Source organism: Heterocephalus glaber, unplaced genomic scaffold (genome assembly GCF_053883595.1).
Source record: "Heterocephalus glaber isolate CG9 unplaced genomic scaffold, H.glaber_assembly_v1.0 deba00000122, whole genome shotgun sequence".
Taxonomy (NCBI): domain Eukaryota; kingdom Metazoa; phylum Chordata; class Mammalia; order Rodentia; family Bathyergidae; genus Heterocephalus; species Heterocephalus glaber.
Genome location: NW_028258138.1, coordinates 76,473,529 through 76,489,584, shown reverse-complemented (window position 1 = coordinate 76,489,584; position 16,056 = coordinate 76,473,529). Strand labels below are relative to the sequence as shown.

The following is a 16,056-nucleotide window of genomic DNA, read 5'->3' as shown; positions in this document are numbered from 1 at the left end:
TATATTCAAAATAAAAATTTTTTAGGAAAAGTATGTGCAAAAATAAAATTAACTCTGCCAGCATTTTTGTTGAGAAATAGATTATTTCTCTCTCCCTTTCTCTCCCTTCCTCTTCCTTTCCTCTTCTCTCTCCCCCTCTCCGTCCATCCTTCTCTTCTCAAATGTAGCCATAATTCTTATTCTTTCAGACATATTTATTTAAAATCTCAAGAAGGTGAATGAAGGGAAAATACTCACTCAGCAATGTCAGTTCTTGGCTTGTTGCTCTCCTTAACACCAGCCATAGCCATGAACAAACAGTTGACCACAACGGTGCAGATGATGAACATGCTGAACAATGTGACCAAAACATTAAATTAAGGTAGACACTCTGCAGGACAGCACATGACATTGACTAGTGTCGTACAGGCTGTTACTGTTGTGGGGCCTCCACGCTGTCTTTTCCAGAGGTGCATCTATTCTCTGACTGAGAGAGTTGACTGAGGACAACTCATGCCTGTCCCTTCCTCTGGAGAAAGGCTTCTAGCTGAATGGCAACCTCCTCACCTGGAGAGCTATACATCCCTTTCCACATAGCTGGCTGACACAGATGACAAAAATCTGACCCTTTGCTTCAAAGTTGGACAACTCTGGTTCATCCAAGTTCCAGAGCTCCTCATAGGTCATGCTTAGGTAGACTTTGCTAAGATCTCAGCCTCGTTTAGCTTCCCTTTGTCCTCCAGAGAGCATTCCTCTAGTAAGTCACTTAAATAAGAGTCCCCTCCTCCAGCCCTATTTCTAGGGAACCCAATCTAGCTAGTTATTCATTACCATTCTCTCAATATTTTATTAGGTCTACCAATCTATGTCTTTTTTACCTCCTCCCATCTAGAATGACCTAGTGTTTCCTGCAACACCCTTCACACATTATAAATGTTCAGTAATTCCTGTCTTTATCCTTTAAAAGTGAGTCTGCAAACTCTAAGTCATACAGATCTGACTTGGAAAGTCACATACATTTGTGAAAAGGAAAAAGAAGAGAGGTACATATGTTACAAAATAGAGCTTGCATGCCCTCTCCAAAAGAGGTAGTGATTCTGTACGACACTGATTCTTTGCCAAGTAAGAATACAGGCCTAGGCTTGGCAGAAGTTCAATTTTCAAGAGAAGCTAGAAACTTGAACCATTCATGTTAGAAAATGTTTCCAAAGTGTTTTAAACACATGGGTCCAACACAATGCATTTATCTACTCAAATGATGCACAGGTTTCCAGTTTCCAGACCTTGTTTAGGTATCCACTTAGATTCCTTCCTCCAAGAAGTCAGCCACATTGATGTCTCCAAAGCAAACAGGGCCTCCTGCTGCCACCTCCATACTATGAAAACTGCCCACCTCTATATCATCTTCTGAAGCTGAGGACCCTAGCACAGGGGCCACATTACCTTCGCACCCAGCACTCAGCACAGTGTCTGCCACGCAGCAGCAGCACTCAGCCAGTATTTGTTGAAAGAATGAGAATTTTATCCCATTCGGTAAACATGTGAACCCCTGGGTTTGCACTTTTCACATGATCTGGACTAAAAGGATATGAATGGACCAAGATTTTAATGGCTAAACTTCTGATGGGATTGAAAGGTCCAAAAACGAACAAGGCACGCTTGGCACTGAAGCGGTAGATTGTTCTCTTCTTGTTCAACACCATAAATGTCTGCAGAAAACCAAACACAACAGGAATTAAGTGCAATGACAAAATAATATTTATCATGAGTTCATTTAGAGAAGCACAAGTTCCATCCTGGCTTGGCTTATAATGAGAACTGCAGCTTCTGGTTACAGAATCGTCATTCTGAAGCCTAAGGTACTTTCTGAGCAGCTACCCTATGACTCTGGAGCCCAGTGGATCCCACCACCACCACCACCACCACCATCACCTGTGTTAAAGATAAGTGTGGAATGTGAGCTATTCGTCTTCTGGGATACTATGGAGGAACCAGAGGTGGAGAACTTGGGCCCTGAAAATACAGAAAGTAGGGTATGGAGTAATAACTGGGACAAACAAAGCTCTTAATATTCAATTTCAGGCTATGTATTTGTGAGGACTGGAAGAGAATTTAAAGAGATGGAAATTGGGCTTTGGGTATTCACATTAGTAGATTATTTTAAATTACTATTATTAATGATCTTAAGATATGAAGGGACTTGGAGGACCCATATAGTTACGCTGCAGCCCTCAGTAGTTCTACATAATGTAACCAGTATATATGCTAACCTTTAAGATCTTCCAGAAAAAAAAATCACCAAGGTTCTCTGACTTGGTCTCCCATCCTGCCCATCCCCCATACAAATAAGAACAAATCTGCTTTTACAGTGTTTAACTAGTGGAAGAGGTGAGTGCTGCCCTTACAGAAAGCATTTGGAAATGTGTGGGTGTTTTTGACTGTCTGCCACAACACCTGAGTGCTCTATTGGTCTCTGGTTGGTAGGTCCAGGGATGCCAAATACAGGACAGAGCTGCCAAATCGTGCATTGTCCTACTCAAAGCTCCCAGTTGGACTCCATTGAAAAATACCAAGCCTGTGCTCATTTCTGCCCAGAATGTGTTCCAGAGCTCTGAGAATGAAGCAACTCCTGGACAGTAACCTATCACTCATGGCCTCTAATATCAGCCCCCAGACTTCCTTTTTTTCCGTTTAGCTGTAATCTGACTGTCCTCTTATCCATTCCCAAGGCTGTCAGTTACAAAAGCCTTCATAGGATGAAGGTCATCCCTGTTTTCCATCTCTTTGCTCCTTTCAGATTCACAAAATCATACTTGAGCATGTATCTCAGCATGTTGTCAAAGAGGAAGAACAGAAATTGACAACCTGTCCAAAAGCATCTGAGCAAGTGCTGTCTTGACTCAGGTACCAGAACTGCAGCCACTGTCGACCATAACCTTCCTTTAGTGAGTTATTGGAATACACTGGTCTGAGAGCATCTGGCTACAGGGCAAAGTGCAGATAGGATTATTTTCCTGGGCCTCCATAGGAAAATTAAATGGCTCACAGGGTTATTTTAATATCATAGTTCCAAGATCCCTAGACCTGCTTAGGGGACTCTCTCTCTTTGAGGTTGGTCACCCTAGAAAATATGTAAAATGACATAGCTGTGTTTCTGTACCTATTGATTTTGATGTTTTATTGATATAACTTCTAACTGCTTCAAATATTTTAACTAATGATGCATTTATACTTGCTAGGGCTTTCATGATTAGAATGACAAGTACCAGCTTCTCCTGCCTGTTCGTTGACCCTTCTTCACACTTTCCTTTGTAGCTCTTCAAAATGGATGCTTCTAAAGGGAAAATCTGGCCTAGGACTGCAGAAAGAGCTCTTGAGCTTGAGCCCTAGCCTCACCACACACTGATGTGGTGTAAGCACTTCTCTGTGTAGGCTGCGTTTTCCTCATCTGTAAGGTGCAGTGCCAATGATGATTACACAGCTGTTGAGGGTGCCAGCCATAGAAGATCATGAGTATGCAGAGCTTAAAACAAGTATTATGTCTTCTGATTAAAAGGGAAGACCCACACTAAGTAGATGTCATACAACAGCCACCCAGGTTGGAACAGTGTCCTTCCAAGACTGTCTGAAGCATGCCAGGCACTACCTGTACCATGGGTCCCCTATCCAGCACCAAGGTACAAAGAAGCTGCTCCCAGTCAACTCAATGCCAACAACTGTGCCAACAAGAAGCCCCTGGAGTTCTGGGACATAAGGGAAAGAAGAAATACTAAAATACTTTTTCTCCCTTGTCTCTCTTCCCCTTGCTTATTCCTTCCTCTCTACACTCAGTCCCCACTATGTCCAGTTTCAAGGATATACAAATCAGGCACCCTTTCTCTGAGGAGTTAAGTTTTTCATGGATGCCAGTATAAGATCCTCTCAGCATCTCATACTTTTTGGGTCTCCTACAAGCTCCTAGCCCCTTCCCTCCCACCTCAGTCTGACGAGGTAAGCTTTCCATCCTAGCTGGATCACACAGTGAAGCGGTAATAAGGTTTGCAGACCCTTTTTAAACGAGGAAAGAAAACTGGTCTCACAGTCCCAAGCTGTCCAGGAGCCAGCAGAGGAGCCCAGAACACATATTTTTTTCATTCTAGAGCCCTTTAAGGAACTTTTACTAGAATTTCCTACAAGAGTTGTATTTAGATAGATAAAGCAGCAGAGTTTGCATATTTTTAAGTGCGATTTACATGTAATCTGCATGTGCTCATTGGTTAACATTTTCTTAGATTTCATTTCTTAAACTCCTATTATACATCAAATGTTGGTTTAACTTTCATTAATCTCATCTAATGGCCTAGAATGCCTACTGTGCAAAGTTTTTTGAGGTAAAATTTTATTGCTGATATGGGCATTCCTGGACAATGATGTTCATCCCAGAATGACGACTTATGAAGATTTCCATTGCATGTCTATGTGGTGAGGTAGAAAAATCAGACATCATTCCCATTTTACAGATTAACAAAGTGAAGATCTGTAATGGTTTAGCCAGTCATAAAGCCAGTCACTTGAAATTACCTACACCTCACTTCTCTGACTGCCAAAGCAGCCCCCTTTTCTGATTACCACTTTGACTTTTCTCTATTCTTCTTTGTGGGGGATGGTTCTCTTTTTGCGATAGAGTCTCACTTTGTAGCCCAGGGTGATCTTGAATTCATGGCAATCTTCCTGCCTCAGCCTCCTGAATCCTGGGATTACAGAGGTGCGTCACCACACCCAGCTCTCTCTATTCTTTTTAACCTTTTTGCTGCCCTTTGTCCTTCTCTTCTCCCTCAATACATGCATCAGAGAGAGAAAATGGGGACTGAAAGGGGTTCTTAGGACTACAAAGACAATAACATTGGGTAATACCAAAGGAGAGGCACAGCCTGCCCTCTATAAACCCAAAGGTCAGTGTTTGGAGAACCTGTAAGATGTATAACTGGATGCAACCCCACATCCCCACAAAATCACCTTATGATTTCTGTAGAATGGGTCCAAGTCTTCCAGGGGCTTTGCTACCAGCTCATGTGGAATGTTGCCATAGAGCTTGGGCAACTTCCTAGAGGCCTTTAGGTCAAGCTGAGGTCGAGGCAGGGGTTCAGATGCTGTCTTGTCTTTGGACTTCTTTTTCTCTTTTTGGATAGCAATCCGCTTCTCTATTGCAGCCAGGGAGTCGGAAGTGAAGGGACGGAAATTTCGCTCATCTGGGAAGATCACTGGGTAGCACCTGTCATCCATCTTCAGCCTTGAGACAGAGACAAGCCACAGGTCCTCAGACTGCTCTGAGGAGGTAAAATGATGCACCTCTCCCTCGATGTCACTCTCAACAGATGGTGTCGTGGGAATCTACAAGGGTTGAAGCTGAGGTTAGAGGGCTTTGGTGTTGACTGGCCATGGTGTGGATCAGAAGTGACCACCGCTGTGGGCACAGCAGAAACTCTGGACACAGACAAGACCAAAGAAGATGTCATTCCCAGAGGACCTAGGGATAGTTAGGAAGCTGAATTCAGAAACAAGTGAGCAGAAGCTGAGTCTGTAAGACTGAGAGCCAAGCATAGAGCAAGGCAGTAAGGCTGAATAGTGGGCCTGCCAAGGCAGACAGGTGGCCAGCATGGTGCAAACAGGAGGGGAATGTATAGGTGGGCATAGCCATGGGTTACAAAAGCAAAACTATACATGCATGTGTCTTTCTTCACATTGGTTTATAAAGTTCTTGAAATGTGCTAGAATGAAAACAAAAGAGCCATAAACAAAGATATGAACGTTGATGCTAATACCTATAATCCTATACCAGCTCTCTTACTTCTGGAACCCAGACCCTCACAAAGTAAGGCTGCAGGAAAGCAGAAATAAGAGAGTCCCTCTGTCATAGGACAATAGCCTCTGTTGGGACTTTCTCTATTTCTCCAGGTATAGAGAACCCCCTGAGAAAAACCAGTAGTATTCAGGCTGAATGTCCTTATTCCCTATGGCAGCCATCCTCTTCTTTTTCTTGTTTTTTTTGAACTCACTATGTAGCCCAGGCTGGCCTCAAACTCATGGCAATTCTCCTGCCTCTGCCTCGAGAGTGCTGGGATTACAGTCATGCACCACCACACCTACCTCCTCTTCCTTTTCTTATTTACTAAATGGACTGGCTGTCACATCATTCCAGGGGATTAGTGATGAACCCAACACACCACTGGTTTCTTGCATGGTCTAGGCATGGTTTTAGGCACTGATGGTGAAAAGACCACATTCCCTGTCTTCCTAGTTCTGGAGTTATACTGTTCTGGTGTAGCAGAGGAGACAGGCATAGCAAATTACAGAAGAGTGGGCCAATATTGTATCTGTGCATAAAATAGGTGTGTAGTCAGTTTTGGGGAATCAGGTGCCCTGAGACCTGAAGGGCACATCAGATTTGGAAAACAGAAGCAAAAGCAAAACAAAAAAGAAAACAGTACATTAGGATGTTTTCCTAATGGCAGCAGTATACTCAGGGACCCACAGGTAAGAAAGAACAAAGTGCCCAGCAAGCAGTTATTTGTTGTTGCTGTTTTTTGGTTTGTTTGTTTGTTTGTTTGTTTTTGAGACAGGGTCTCACTATGTAATTTAGGCTGTTCTTGAACTCATTATGTAGCCCAGACTGGCCTCAAAATGATGATGATCCTTCTGCCTCAGTTTCCTGAGTGCTGGGATTACAGGTGTGTATCACCATACCCAGCTCAGCAACCAGCTCTATTTACCGAGAATGGAAATTTCATGGAATGGAATGGCCCCTATGTGTATGAGCAGGCCTTTAATCTCTGTAAAGATCAATGGGAAATCGCCAGAGGATTGGGTTTTCATTGTTGTTATTATTACAGGGAACAGCACTACCAGTTTTTTAAAATTCCTCTACCTGATAGGAATTGACAGGGTTTGAGACACAAGAGGCTAGAATCCAGGAAATGAGCTTGAAAACTGCGGGAACAAAGAAAATCACAGAGGGTGACCTAATGGAATGGAGTTCTGAGCTACATAAGAACAAGGGAGAGATTTGAGAAAAGCGCCTTACCAAGGCTCCTGCCTTGGTCAGCAGGATCAACAGTGGTGCAACTCACTGAGATAGAGAGTGCTAGGAAAGGAGAAAGCTTTGGGGGAAGAAATTCAGCTTAAAACAGAGTCAAGGCTGCTTGGGAGATTTTTAAGTGGAGAGAACAGGAAGCACCCGCATACAGGAAAATTATAGTTTATATGCATTTGATGCCAAAAAAAATAACACAAAAGAAAAAAACACCATCAAAACTTCTCTTCAAAATACATTAGGAGCCGGGGATTTAGCTCAGTAGTTCTGGCGCCTGCCTTGCAAGCGCAAGGTCGCAAGTTCGAGCTCCAGTACCAAAAATTAATTAATTAATTAATTAATTAAGAAGGAATAATTGAGAGGAAACTCAGCACACAGCTCAGCCAGCTTTTCTTCCAGTGCTGGAATTAGTGATTCTCCACTCAACCCCAAACAAGGTAGTTGGATTGTATTTAAGGGCCATGGTAGGGGCAGTGTATGTCTTCAAACACATGAGGTTTAGGGCAATGCGATGTTAATACTGTTTGAGCCATAGGTCAACTGGAGTCAAATAGGGTACTGTAGATTCACTGCGTTTTATCTCATTTAGGGTCAAACTCATTAATGATGGGCCTGGATGATAAACTTGCTCATACTGTTTAAATAATTTTTTCTACCCCCACCCCACACTCATAAAAATATATAATTGAGTTTAAATAAATGAAGTGGGCATAATGGATATAGAGCTCAAGAAAGATATTTAAGACCAAGATTAAGGTTTTACGCAGTCCACAGGATATGAGTGCTAGTTAGTCCTATAACATGAGAAAGCCCTTGGATGGCAAAATTTGGACCCTATGCTACGTTACTGCAAGGATCCCAGTGGAGAACTGCTGCCATTGTACAGACCAGTGAAGAGGAAGCTGGAAACTCTGATCCTGCCATTTTGACCCTGAGTTCTTGATTAAAAAAAAAAAAAAAAAAAAGACTTGAGAAAAATAAATAAAACTGACAACCACTGAGACTAACATATATTAAAATTTGATAAGACAACTGAGAACTACATCTTTAAAAGTAACATTAAAAACTGAAAAAAATTGACCCATGAAAAAGGGGACTTTATAAAAATGATCAACTTGGGCCCAGGATTTAGTTCAGTGGCGCTGTGCTTGCCTTGCAAGTACACGGTCCTGAGTTCGATCCCTGGTACAAAAAAAAAAAAAATGATCAACTCAACCTCATGCAGTAAAATTTTCTTATTAACTGAAACAACTTGATGGGAGAATCAAATATTCCTTAGTAAAAGTAAGTTCTAGAAAATTGGAAATAAACATTGCATTCACAACATTAATAAAATTGATAAATTAACAGTAAAAATCAATGTGGCAATACTATAATTAGTAAAATCTGAGATGAGTTAAATCTTTATTATTTATAAAATATTCAGGAAGGGGAAAGGGGAAGATGAAAAAAGAATTAAGATGTATTATGTACATGTAACAATTTTCCACAAGGCATGTAATTATGTATTGCAAACATGTGCTTAAAATATAATAAAATAAAAACTTAATATGAAATTTTTCTGTACAGGAAACAGGTTATAGTATTTAAAAACTTGGTCAAAAAGTTAAATTGGGGCCGGGGATTTAGCTCAGTGGTTTTGCCACCTGCTGCTCAAGCTCAAGGACCCGAATTCGATCCCCAGTACTAAAAAAATTTTTTTTTAATTAAATTGACTAAGTGCAATTATTTTCCAAGTTCTGTTAACAATCAAGTATGAAGACAAAGATTTCAAACATTAACTACAAAAAAACCTTTTTTTGCAGTTCTGGGGATTGAGCCCAAGCCCAAGCATCTCCAGCCCTTTTTTATTTTTTATGCTGAGATGAGGTCTCTCTCACTAAATCGCTACATTGCCCAGGCTTTTTGAGAAATCTCCACACTGATTGATTTCCACAGTGGTTGCGCCAGTCTACACTCCCACCAACAGTGGAGCAGGGTTCCTCTTTCCCTACAGCCCCTCCAGCATTTGTTATTGGTTGATTTCTTGAAAGCAGCCATTCTTTCTGGGTTGAGATGGAATCTCAGTGTTGTTTTCATCTGCATCTCTAGAATGACCAGTGATATTGAAGATTTTTTTATATATTTATTTGCCATTTCTACTTCTTCATAAGAAATATGTATTCATTTCAGATGCCCATTTTTTGGATTGGGTCTTTAAATTTAGAGGGTCTGGTTTTTTTAGTTTTTTATATATTCAAGATATTATTCCTTTGAAGGACACCTGGCAAAAAAATTTTCCCACTCTGGGGTTGCCTCTTCACTCTGTTGGTGATATCTCTTGCTGTGCAAAAGCATTTTAGTAAGATGAGATCCCAGTTGTTGATTCTTTGTGATAATTCCTGTGTGATTGGGTTTTATTCATGGAGTCTTTGCCTATACCAATGTCTTCAAGAGTGTACCTATTCTATCTTCCAGCAGATTCGGTGTTTCTGTTTTAATATTTAGATCTTTGATTCATTTCAATTTTGGTTTAGTGCATGGTGAAAGATGTAGGTCTAGCTTTAATCTTTGGCATATGGAAAGCCAGTTTTTCCAGCACCATTTTTTAAAGAGGCTATCTTTCTTCCATTGAAGATTTTTGGCTCCTTTGTCAAAGATGAGTTGGCTGAATATGTTTGGAGTTGTTTCTGCATTTTCTAATGTGTCCCATCCTTGGGTCTGGTTCTTTTTTTTTTTTTTTTTTTTCCTGTACCATGCTGTTTTTACCACAGTAGATTTGTAGTATAATTTCAAATCAGGGATTGTGATACCCCCTGCCTTGCCTTTGTTTCCTAGAATTGTTTTTGCTATTATAGGTCTTCTCTGGTTCCAAATGAATTTTGGAATTGTCTCTAACTCGGTGAGATATGCTATTGGTATTTTGATCAGGATTGCATTAAATCTGTATAACAATTTTGGAAGTATGGCGATTTTCACTGTATTGTTTCATCCTGTCCAAAAACAAGGCATATCTTTCCATTTTCTGATATCCTCTTTGATCTCCTTTTTCAGAGTACTGTAGTTTTCAATGTAAATGTCTTTTACTTCTTTCTTAGACTGCTTCCTAAGTTATTTCTTTTTCTTTTTTCTTTTTTTTTGGATGCTATTGTAAAAGGTTTTGTTTCCCTAATTTCTCCCTCAGTGAGTTTATTTGTGTACAGAAAGACTATTGATTTTTGAATGTTGACTTTGTATTCATCTACATGACTAAATTTGATTATTAAATCTAGAAGTCTTTTGGTGGAGTTTTTGGGGTCTTCTATGTAGAGTATCATGTCATCCGCAAACATTGATAATTTAACTTCTTCCTTTCCTATCCTTATTCCTTTTATTTCTTTCTCTTGTCTAATTGCACTGGCTACTGTTTCCAGAACTCTATTGAACAAGAGTGGTGACAGCAGACATCCTTGTCTTGTTCATGATTTTAGAGTGAAAGCTTTCAGTTTTGACCATTTAGTATTATGCTGGCTGTTAGTTTATCATAGATGACTTTTATCGGATTGAGATAAAAACTATCTATTCCAATTTTTTGTAGGGTTTTTATTATGAATGGATGCTGGAGTTTGTCAGAGACTTTTTCTGAATCTATTAAGATAATCATATGGTTTTGGGCCAGGGATTTAGCTCAGTGGTTCTGCTGCCTGCCCCGTAAGCACAAGGACCCGAGTTCAATCCTCAGTACCAAAAAAAAAAAAAAGATGCTCATATGGTTTTTGTCTTTGGCTCTGTTAATATGGTGTATTACATTTATTGATTATATGCATACCCATGTTTATAGTGGCACAGTTTGTAATATCCAAATCTTGGAAACAGCCCAAATGCCCATCAACTGGAGACTGGATAAAGAAAATGTGGTTTTTTAATAAAATGGAGTACTACTCAGCCATAAAAAATGAGAAATTAGAGTCATTTATAGCTAAGTGGATGCACATTGAGGCAATACTCTTAAGTGAAATAAATAGGACACACATGAATAAATTCCAAATAGTTTCTCTGGTGTGAGAAACTGAAAGTGTAAATAAGGACTAAATGTATAATAGGTAATGTGAAATAGGAAGAAAAGGGGCAAAGGGGAAGGAAGTGGGAGGGCTAGGGGGAAGGATAGAAGGGAATGGGATTAATATGAGAAAATGGAAAAAGAGGAACAAAATCTTTGTAAATAGGGAGGACTGGAGGGGTTGAAGGGAGGGCTGGGCAAGGGTGACAAATAAGAACCAAGAGAGACTATGTCAAGGTGCAAATTTCCAATGATGAATGTCATTATATTGTATACCTAAAAGGTACCAATGATTAGAATGAATAATCGATAATGTAAAATAGGAAGAAAAGGTCCAAAGGGGTAGGGGTAGTGGGAGGGGCAGGGGAAAGGAAAGAAGGGAAAGGAAAAATGATGAGAAATGGAAAAAATGGAAATAAAGTCTTTGTAAATAGGGAAGGGTGGAGGGTGTGAAGGGAGGGCTAGGAATGGGGAAAAAATAAGAACCAAGATGCATTATGTAAAGGTACAATTCCCAATGAGAAATGTAATTGTGTTGTATACCTACAATGTACCAATAAAAGAATTTAATATCAAAAAAAAAAGCACATTTAAAATACAAGTAACCTGGAACAATCATGAATCTAAAACCGAATATAGTGGAGCCTTATTTTATGCTCGCTTCATTTATACAAGAGGAGGGTAAAAGGATTACCAGCAGCAAGCTAAATTCCTCCTCTCACCTAGGCACAATTCAACAACTTCTACTTTAATTTGATAAATCCATAAATAGCACTGTGAGTAAATTTAGAATTAGAGAGACAATGACCAGAAGAATTAAAAGCTGGAGTGGTTAAAAGTAGGAGTAGGTATAAAAATGAAGATATTTTATTTTCAATATAATTTTCCTTTCCAACATTTCCCTGCTCTGAGCTATTTGAATTATGTGTGAGTGTTATTTTTCTTGGATTATAAAAATATTGTAAAAATCCTTCAGAGACTCAAAATATCTTCTAATTCAAAAGAAGAGAGTCAAATAAAAGATGTGCTAACAGGGTCTAAGTCCCCTTGAATCATAAAGGCAGCAGGCACAAGCATAACTTGCAGTCCTAGGTCAGGAGGCCCCACACGTGAACTAAGAAAAGTCACAGAGGCCTGGAGAGCCATGAGCAGGCTCCACACGACCTTCTTGTGGTGATGAGCCAGCTCTGCACTGGGAGGCTGAGAGCTGCTGTCGGAGGGCTCTGCTCCTGCTCCTCCGAGGACTAGCCCCTTCCCAGCAGGTTCACGGGGCCAGTCCCTCAGGACAGACAGACAACACTCACTTAAGAAAGGAGACCAGGACCTCACTTCCCTAAGAAGAGACCTTGTGATCCTCAGATACTCACTTTCCCTGACTGGGGTAGTTCTCTAGTTTTCTCCCCAGGAAACTGTATGCCCTGACTCTCATACTTTACCCTAAACACAAAAGGAAATCACTGGGGAAGTCACAAAAGGCTCACAACCACCTACTTGGAGCATTTCAGCCTAGACGCAGTCCATAATAGAACCTGGAGGGCTGGGGATTTAGCTCAGTGGTTCTGCCACTTGCCTCGTAAGCACAAGGACCTGAGTTCGATCCCTGGTACAAAAAAAAAAAACTCATAATAGAACCTGGAGTGTCACAGATTCACATGGAGGTAAGATAAGAGTTATGAAGTAAACACTGTATCAATGCTCTAAATAGGTCTCTTCTCATAATTTCCCAAAAGATCTATAAGGTGGACATTATTATATCATCCCAATTTTATAAAAGAAGACATTAAGGGCTTAGAGAAATTGAGAGATTTGCCCAAGATCATATGAGTAAGTGTCAGAGAATCTCAAACTTAAGCCTTCATGTAACTCCACCTGCTTGTCTAGTTCTTCACCTTTAAAGCTGACAAACCTGAGCAGACAGGAGAAGGGACTCAGGAGAAGAAAAACCACACAGCCTCCAGTGGGGAGAGCTAGGTCCACGGCACCTTCACTGCGTGTGATGCGCCTCTCCAGGCACTGGCCACTGCCACCACCCTTCACATGTCAGATCCAGGCATCCCAATGGCCCCACCATGAAACCCCAGCCCATCTGCTGAGGCAAACAGTCTAATGGTAAATATGCCCTGCAGAAGAGCTTCGCATCCCCTTTGGGTGGGAGCTTGAACAAATTCTTAGCCTTGTTGACATATAAGCTATGTTCACTAACATGGATTACAAAAACAAACAAACAAAAAAATCAATGACGTCTATTTCCCCTTTCATAGATCCATAAGAAAATCAAAGAGCAAATGAACATGAACAGACTTTCACATAACTGATCTCAATCCAAAGCCAATTTATGATTAGTTTTCTAACTCTTCAAAAAAGAAACAATTTACATCAATTTCTGATTAATTCTTCACAAGTAATTCAGAAAATATTTGGGGGATTTGCACCATAACCTCAGATGGAAACAAATTTGAGGTCATCTCTAGAAAAGTCCAAATGCCCACACAAAGTCCAGGGTTTCAAGCTCCTGTCGGAGGAGCCAGCCATCCCCTGTCTTGTGTCCCCAGCCCTGTCAGGAGACCCACCAGCTAAGAGCCCATGACTTGGGCTATGTATCTCACACCTGGTCTCTGTCTGTGATTTGAGAGGAAAGTTTACCAAAAGCCTGTTCTTCAGCCTGATGAAAACAACAAACCAGGTTCCACAGTGGCAGGTCTCAGGCCTAAAAGAACGGAACAGGTTGGAGGCCTCCAGCCTGGAAAACTTACCTGCCTTCTTGGGAACGTGGCTCCAGGTAGCAGCCTGATGCTTCCCCTCAAAGCTCTCGCCAGAGTGTTCACTCCTGGGAGGAGCAGCTCGGAATGACTGGGCGGAGCAGCTCCAAAGCTGTGTAGAGGAAGGCAAATGGGAAGACAGCCAAAGTGATTTTAAAGAATCGTGTAGGAAACCCTGTAACCAGAGAAGTGACTGAGAGGGTACTTACATTTATACTTTGGAAGCATCTGCCTTTAATCAGTGCTTAATCTAGCTCTGCAGAAAGCTTCATTAATAAAGAAACAGGTTGTTGTTTTTCTCTGGCCTCATCCGAGTGGGTGAGAGAATACAGAAAATTCTATCTGAACAGCCATGCTCTGTTTCTGCATTCAGTTTAACTCACAGCCACCTAACCCAGGAGTGCTGGGGTCTTGCTCTAAAGGACCTACCAAGGCCGATAAACATGAAATTGCTCAGCAGGCACCCATTCAGCATCTCTTCTTTTTTTCTCCCTTGTGCCATCAACCCTGGTAGCCTAACCTGGGAATATCACATGCTTGCTTATGTGGTAGCCATAGGAGGGGTGCCAAGAAGACCCCTTTAACCACCAAAACAACTCCAAGACGAACCTGTCACCAACCCAACGATTTTCCACATAAGCTTCTGTGGTTTTTAATTTCTAGAGAAAATTTAAATCTGCCTGGGAAGTAATCCACCATAAACTGTTGTCAGCTATTGTCATCTTCATGAGGCTAGCTGGTGGCCAACCGAGATAAGGGTTACAAGGAGGCAGGAGATGGAAGTTGGTGCTTGGAGAATGGGTGAGGAGTCACAGGCAGACTTCAGTCCTGACAGAAGGACGCTGAAGACTGCTTTCAGCTCCACCACTCTAAATTTCAACGTACTGAACATATTATTTAATTTCTCTGAGCCTTAGTCTTCTCCCTATAAAAATGGATTAATTCTTTTAAACCTCTTTACCATGAAGGAGCAAATGAGATAATAACTATGAAAACACTTGGTGAACACTATATAGAGGTGCCTGTTGATTTTTAAGAGGAAAAATGCCTGGTTGCTTTTCTCACCCTACTAACCTAATGTCTCACTCCTATGGAAAAGAACTAAAATCACAGACACAGGATTAGCCCATGGCCTGGAGTGGTGTATACAGCCTGGCTTTTTTTAAAAAACAGGAATCAGAATTCTAAGCCTTTGTCTGATTTCAGGATAACTCTTGGAACAAGAGAAGACCAAAGAGTGAGAGAAGTGCTTCAAGTAAATAAGCATTCTTATGGTTGTGCATTTGAAAAGGTAGTATGCCTCTAAATCCATTATCTTGAAAGGTTCTGGTGTTTTGTTTTGTTTTTGGTTCTGGTGTTTTTAATATCAACTCTTTGCAAATATTATTTTTCTAAGCTATTAAGTTACCTTCAGGCTTCTGGAAGTTTCAGAGAATCTAGCTCCCTCTTCAAGGTAAATGCAGATGATTTCAAGTATGAGGACTTAAGCAACAGAGTAATGCACAAATACAGGCCACCTCAGCAATTTGGCGTCTGCCTTTAGGACTACCCTGAAACTCCTTTGGCCTGTGGGAAATGCAAACGTTTATCAGACTGATGTGGCAGAGCCCCTGTGCAGCATCCATCCAACATCAGGCATGTCTGGGTTGCCCCATACCTGCATGTTGCCTCCTCCAGGTGTTGGCAGGCACTGAGAGCCTGCCAGTCTCCTTCCCGCCATCTGATAAGCAGGCCTGCATCAGGTTCAGCATCCAGGTAAGGCCCATCAGCTTGAGCAGCAGCTATGCCACCCATCCCTTCATCTGGCAAAGGTGACCTTGAGCATCAAGCAATGTTCTGAAAAACATAAAAAGATATTCCCTTGAGCATGCAGTTTGCTCTATGAGAAAAAATAAAAGCACAAAAATTATCCAACAAGCCAGAGACTATCAAGGAGCTGCAAGCCATACAAGCAGAGGCCTTCACAGTGTGGAACAGGAAACAACTCATTCTGGGAAGGCTTCTAACAAGAGGTGATATTTGAGCTGAGGCTTACAGGATAAGTATCCCATCCAAGTACTAACCAGGCCCAACACTGGTTAGCTTTCCAGATCAGACGAGATTGGGCACATTCAGGGTAGTATGGCCGTAGACGACTTACAGGATAAGTAAGAACTCAAGGCAGATAAAGTAGGGCTGAGCTTTCCATGAAAGCATAAGAGAAACATCCAGGCCTGGGAGTTCAGGGAATG

At 41.2% G+C, this 16,056-nt stretch overlaps 1 protein-coding gene across 2 annotated transcripts in view; it reads right to left on the bottom strand.

Moving 5' to 3' along the window:
* The window catches only part of Scn11a (sodium voltage-gated channel alpha subunit 11), a 143,278-nt gene extending 129,335 nt beyond the window's left edge, over positions 1 to 13,943 (bottom strand). Inside the window, exons 1-4 of one of the 2 annotated variants that reach the window (XM_087216475.1) lie at positions 13,820 to 13,943; positions 4,975 to 5,349; positions 1,571 to 1,688; positions 238 to 340 (exon numbers count right to left, since the gene is read on the bottom strand). In XM_087216475.1, coding sequence (XP_087072601.1) covers positions 238 to 340; positions 1,571 to 1,688; positions 4,975 to 5,241 — 488 coding nt within the window. In that variant the 5' untranslated portion in view covers positions 5,242 to 5,349; positions 13,820 to 13,943. The remainder of the gene's footprint in view (positions 1 to 237; positions 341 to 1,570; positions 1,689 to 4,974; positions 5,350 to 13,819) is intronic. The other variant, XM_087216468.1, reaches the window with a different exon arrangement.
* Positions 13,944 to 16,056: the final 2,113 nt, after the last annotated feature.